Source organism: Rhipicephalus sanguineus, unplaced genomic scaffold (genome assembly GCF_013339695.2).
Source record: "Rhipicephalus sanguineus isolate Rsan-2018 unplaced genomic scaffold, BIME_Rsan_1.4 Seq480, whole genome shotgun sequence".
NCBI lineage: Eukaryota > Metazoa > Arthropoda > Arachnida > Ixodida > Ixodidae > Rhipicephalus > Rhipicephalus sanguineus.
The window spans coordinates 438,095-444,808 of NW_023615345.1; the positions used below are offsets into that span (position 1 = coordinate 438,095).

Sequence of the window (6,714 nt, forward strand, 5' to 3'; positions counted from 1 at the left end):
CCAGGGACGAGGAAGGAACACGAGACGGGATTCAGGACAGAAGGTTCGGGAACACGAAACTGCGCCCTCCTTCCTCGTCGCTGGTGTTTCTGCGCAGCTGATCGCCACCGTACAGGGTAGAACACTTGACTGTCACGCAAAATGCCAATGGGTTCGATTCCGGCTCGAACCCTGATTTTTATTATTTGCATCCATCCGGATTACGGACAAAGCCACCGGGCGCATTTTCTGCGACACGGGCAGGAACGGTGGCAAAGCTCAAAAGACAAGTGATTATCTCAAAGACACGAGCAATTTCTGGTGAGCCCCGATGCTGCTTCGCCATCTCACTATAATTTAAGCCCCTATGCGAAGTAAATCGCCCTATTTTCGCCCGTATAAAAGCTCCTGAATTACCTAAGTGTCCTCACTGTGCTGCCGAGTGTAACTAGAAATTAAAAAAAAAAAATTAGAAAGAAAGAAACATCGTCACCATTAATCGCAAGTGTATGGCAGCTATTCCTGGGTCGATTCGTTACTTGGTTGTCCCACCACCGCGGGGCTCAGACTTCAGCTGACTTGAGACTCCGCAAAATACCACGCAATGTGCTGGGCGCGTTGGCCCACGGCTAAATAAAACGAAAACCAGCGAAATAGATGCATTTCGCTGATTATAACCTTATGTTGATCAAATACCAACGCGATCCGTTGCCGCCACCGCATCAAATGGTTCGATGCAATTATCTATTAAATGGACAGAGACTATAAGCCGGTAATAGCACTTCAAGAGGATAAGTACATAACACAGGTACATGGGAACACCAAAGGCCTTGATATGTCATATACTTGTCAGCCGGAGGATAACGTTGGCGCGCGGCCATTCAGCCACTCAACAGTCCATATGCGCACTAAAAACGCTCTCAAGATTTTTCTTGTCTAAGCGGGCGTAATGTACTTAAATAAATGGAGGATCTCGTGACCCTTGGCAGAAGGTGAGCAACAAAAGCTGCCAGAGCTGAGCGAAAAGGATGGACTCCTCAGAATGCCGGGCACACACTCGCCACTTTCGCCCACTCGACACAAACGAAAGTGAGTTTCCGCAATGAGATTCCTTTTCACGATTCGCGGAGCGCCAGATCAGATCACGCGTAAAACGAAAACAACCGAAAGAGAGCAGATGGCGAACATTGAGAAGATTCTTCTAGATGTTCAAACTGGTCAAGGAACTATGCTCGCAAAACTTGCGGAAATAGTGACGAAGCAAACCGAGCTAGAACAGAAAATAGACAGCGTGATAGCAAAATCAAATGTAATTGAGGAGCGCATTAAAATAGTTGAAAAATCTGAACGGAAGACAGAGGCTAAGATTGACGACCTTGAAAATAGGAGCCGCCGGCTGAACTGGTTTTTTATGGGGTGCCAGACAATGAGCGCCAAGAAACGTGGGAAAAATCTGAGAGCCTGATTAAAGATATTTGCAGTGACGTGCTCAAGCTTGATAACATTCCGATCGAGCGAGCCCACCGGCTGGGTGCCTTCACGGAGGGGCGCACTAGGCCTATTGTCGCAAGTTTCTCAGGGTGGAAAGCTAGGGAAAGTGTTATGCGTAATGCTTACAAATTTAAGAACACTTCATTCAGTGTATCTGAAGACTTCAGTCATGCTGTTCGCGAAAAGCGACGGCTTCTTTGGAATTATGCAAAGGAAAAGAGAGATAGCAAAGAATACCGAGTGCGCCTTAACTATGATAAGCTTACAATCAACGGAAAGACGTTCGTATGGGACAGTGAAATAAACCAACCCGTCCTGCTTCGTGCACATGCGCGATCTCAAGGAGGTGACTGACGTGACGTCAGTCATCCAAGGACCGGAAGAAACGAGACTTTAAACACGTGTGGGCGCGTACCTGTGCTTCTTGCGAACTGTCGAAGTATTATTAACAAAGTTGACGAGTTTTCATCCCTTGTGGCGACTACTCATGCGAAAATTATCATGGGCACAGAATCTTGGCTGGACAGTACGATACCTGATACTGAGATCTTCCCACGTGGATTCACTATTTATAGAAAAGATAGAAATCGCCACGGCGGGGGCGTATTCATTCTTGTTGCGAACGAGTGGACTAGCGAGGAAATTTCTTTTAATTAATTCAGTTCGAAGCAGTGTGGTGCCGCGTTTACTTACCGAAGGGAAATACTGTCGTTTTTGGTTGTTTCTATCGTCCGCCGGACAGTGGTGATACTCCTATGACACTGCTTTCTGAAATGGTACAGTCAATTCCAGACAGTGTATTTTTGAGTGGGGATTTTAACCTACCAGATTTTGATTGGACAACCTGTAGTACACATAATAGGTCATCAGTCTATACTTCGTTTGGTGAATTCTTGGGTGTTTTTGGTTTTTTTTTTCAATATGTGAATGTTCCCACTAGACATGATGCCATTCTGGACTTGATCTTATGTAACGACCCAATGCTGTTTCCACTGTGTCGGTGATTCCTGGTATAAGCGACCATAAGGCCATTGTGACAGACTTAAGCATAAAAAACGTTCAAATAGCACAGGCAATACTAAGAAAAATTTTCCTGTATGAACATTGTGACTATGATTCTGTTTCTGCAGAATTAGAGTTGTATTACCCAACATTCTTGCTTTTGGCAGAAAGCCGTTGTTCTTTAGCGCTGTGGTCTTCTTTCCGTGATAAGCTACTTAACGCAGTTGAAGCTCATGTACCAAGTAGGATACTAAAAAAGAAAACGAAACAAAAACCTTGGTTTAATGGTGACATTCGCAGGTTAATTAGGAAAGCACGAAGTTCGTACAGAAAATTTCGTAAAAATAGTACCGCGTCTAATGAACAAGAGCTGAGGAACGCAAACCTGATGCTGAAATCAGCAGTAAAAATAAGAAAGGATTCATTTTTGCCCAGCTGAGTGATACGCTAAAGAAAAACCCGAAAGAGTTCTGGAAGTATGTGAAACAGAGTAGAAAAGACGATATGAGCATTCCTGCTCTGAGTGTGCACAGTGATACTCTATGTACCGATGAAGAAAAAGCTGAAGCTTTCAATAAATATTTCCAATCAGTTTTTACCCAAAGTACGCCTGGTGATGTGATGGCATTCCCAGTCTCGCAGCCTTCCATGGAAGATGTAGAGATTGACATTAATGGTGTTGATTGCATGTTACGGCAGATAGATACATCGAAAGCAGTTGGGCCGGACGGCCTATCGCCATTTGTTCTTAAAAACTGTCACGGCATCATTGCACAGTACTTATGCGTTATATATGAAACTACACTTAATACCGGAGTTGTTCCACATGACTGGAAAGTCGCTAACGTAATCCCGGTTCATAAATCAGGTGACAAAAAGCTCGTCGAAAATTACAGGCCCATCTCGCTAACAGCAATTTGTTGCAAGTTATTTGAACACATAATATACAGTGAGACAGTTAAATTCTTGGAGTCAATCAGCTTCTTCACACCGTCTCAGCATGGTTTCAGAAATGGACGTTCATGTATAACCCAGCTAGTAGAATTTCAACATTACATTGCACAATCCTTAGACAGTAACGCTCAAGTAGATGCAGTGTTCCTTGGTTTCCGTAAAGCTTTCGATACCGTCCCACACAACCTGTTAGAATTTGCAATGCTTTCTGCAAACATAAACCCTTAAGTTATTACTTGGATAAACGGCTACCTAAACGGTCGTCAGCAAAGTGTAGTAGTTAACGGCTCAAAATCATCTGCAGTAAACGTTACGTCCGGTGTACCACAAGGGAGCGTATTAGGACCTTTGCTGTTCCTGATTTACATTAATAGCATAGTTGATGGTGTTACCTCTCCCATTAAATTATTTGCAGATGATTGTGTAGTGTTTAGGGAGATTAAATCGCGAAGGGATGCCGAAATTTTGCAAAATGATTTGTGCATAATATCAACGTGGTGTCAAAATTGGAAAATGAGTCTAAACGTTCGGAAATGTTGCTGCGTGTCGTTCACCAACCGGATTCGTAAAGTAGACATAACGTACGAAATCAATAATTAAATTATTATCAAAGAATCTCATTATAAGTATTTGGGCGTCCATTTTTCCGACAATGGTAAGTGGATTAAACACATAGATATGACCGTGACAAAGGCGGGTAGAATGCTATACTTCATACGCAGAAATTTTAAGCAAGCTACACAGGCCGTGAAACAAACCCTCTATCTCATGTATGTAAGATCTATTCTGGATTATGCTTGTGTAATCTGGGATCCCCATCAGCAATACTTGATTGACAGACAGGAAAAAATTCAAAATCAAGCAGCCAGATTTGTTAGCAACAACTATAGTTCCTTTTCAAGTATAACAGAAATAAAACAAACATTGGGATGGGAGCCACTAATGGTGAGGAGGCAGAAACTACGGCTTAAATTTCTTCATAGTATTTACTACAATAGAAATGCCATTAACCCCCTTGATTATCTCTTAGCACCAACGTACGTCTCAAATCGACGAGATAATTCACGGAAAATATTAGAATACCCCTACAAAACCCACTCTTTTGGCAGTTCCTTCTTCGTAAAAACAATACAGGAATGGAACCGTCTCCCGGACGATATCGTTAATGAAACTGATAATGAAACCTTTTTTTCTTCCCTCTAACAATGCCCACAATATCACTGCCAATAAGAATGATTTGTTGCCTCGAAGCGTTTAGGTGTTAAAAATGTATGACTGTGTCATTGTTTATAATTTGTGTAATTCACTGTTATTCGAGTGTTTTTTTTTTTCTTAAAAGTATCTTGTGTATCGTTGTCGTTGTTGTAACTATTACATCGATTGTTAACTGTGTTATTACCCATGTGTACCTCCCCTACGCAATGCCTTACGGCGATGTAGGTGAAGTGTAAATAAATAAATAAAACAATAAGTGGCCAACAGTGAAACATGCACGCCACGCGCTGCCAGCCGCAAACACCATTTCCTTATTGATCGTCACTCTAGAAAATCTGAGAGGAAGCGAAGTTCTGATGACCACATCATAGCTTTCTAGAGTAAAGACATGTCAGTTTCGCATCTGCAGCCATCATGCGGCGGCGTGTTCAGTAGAACGGTTAATTTTTTTCAGTTTTCAGAGACCAGAGTAAACTGGTGAGAAGGAAAAACGGAATCGAACCCGCGACTGGTGTTCTCTTTAACAGCACTGCAGAACATACTGTGCCAAAGCGGCGGGTACAGGGAATGACCCCCCCCCCCTTTATACAAGGTTACCAGGAGGACCCTGAGCTCACCCCTCCTCCGCACTATATATATATATATATATATATATATATAATATATATATATATTATATATATATCCCTTTACTGCCGGTTGTCGCGAATTCGCGACATACCGAAAGACGCCGACCAAGTAACACACGAAACGCGTTGCTGCCTTCAACGGCGGCTGTCACGTATCTGCGGCGAACGTAGCTTTCAGTACAAGACATCTAACACCATCGCATGTAAGGTATTGCAAGCTGGAACCCAGTGTTGTGTATCAGTTACCGGAGAGCGCGAAGCACGTGCGACAGCTCTCACTTCCGTTGTTTTCTGCCGGAGGGACGTAAGTTCCATTTCTTATAAAAAATTTTCGGTGTGCACGCATACCAGAGGTTGCACACGACATGTCACGTTGTTTTGAAGTCCGTTATTTCCTGCGCAATCCTCGCTTCTGTGGTATGTCGCGAATTCGCGACATCCGGCATTTGAGTCAGTCAGCGATGACTGCCGGTATGACAAGTTCGTGATGGACTTCCACTCATGTTATGGGGAAAAAAAAGCCTTCGCACGCGCTTGCCACCTGAAGATAAAAGTAACGACAGCTGTCCCAGTGACAGCGAAGACGACGATGTCTTTCCCGATTCTCATGCACAAGCACAAGTGTCTTCATCGAGCAGAGAGGATGAAGACGAAGATGTGGTAGACCAACCTAGCTAATGACTCTCTAAAACATGCGGTGCGATGGGAAAAAAAGACTGTCAAGAACAGCGGGAAATACCACACTGGAAAGCCGCTCTTCCTCAATGTGAGACTGCCCGAGCTCCTATTGAATATTTCAAGGAATTTTTTATGACACCTCCATGGATCACATCGTTCAGCAGAGCAATCTGTTTGCGACGCCAAAAAATCCGAACAAAGGACTGGCTCTGTCTCGTGGCGAGCTAGATCTATTTCTCGGTGCCGTCACCTTGATGTCATTCTGCCGACTCCCAAGAAGTCGGCTATACTAGGCGCGGAGTCTAGGGTCCACACGGTGGCCGACACGATGTCACGTGATTGGTAGGAGGCATAAAGTCAAACTTGGATTTAACAACAATGACGACACCAAGATACGTCACCCTGAAGCGATCCGCTTCATTGATGCGGGGATGCCATACTTGCGTTGCATTCAACATATCCCTATATTGAGCTACATATTGGCTTAAGTGCCGGTTGCCGCGAATTCGCGACATACCTAAAAGTATGCATTAAAGTTGCATTTTGGATAATACAACTGCTGATTTAAGTTAAGGGTGCTATTTAAAGCTGAAAAATTAAAAACAATTTTTTTCTTCGGCGCTTTCATAATTCAGGCATTAAAGATATATATATATATATATATATATATATATATATATATATATATATATATATATATATATAAGCAACGAAAAAGTGCAGGCCAAAAGCAAAAAAAAAAGATATTTATTCGACGTTTCGGCCA

At 43.0% G+C, this 6,714-nt stretch overlaps 1 protein-coding gene and 1 pseudogene across 1 annotated transcript; both read left to right on the forward strand.

Moving 5' to 3' along the window:
• Positions 1 to 1,081: 1,081 nt before the first annotated feature.
• LOC119377494 (uncharacterized) lies at positions 1,082 to 1,851 on the forward strand (annotated as a pseudogene).
• A 30-nt stretch (positions 1,852 to 1,881) lies between these two features.
• On the forward strand, positions 1,882 to 2,474 carry LOC125756692 (uncharacterized; the record flags this gene model as incomplete). Its single annotated transcript, XM_049411596.1, is given in 2 exon segments — positions 1,882 to 2,133; positions 2,136 to 2,474. Coding segments are annotated over 2 exon segments (591 nt in total), but the record flags the coding sequence as incomplete, so codon positions are not given.
• Between the last annotated feature and the right edge of the window lie 4,240 nt (positions 2,475 to 6,714).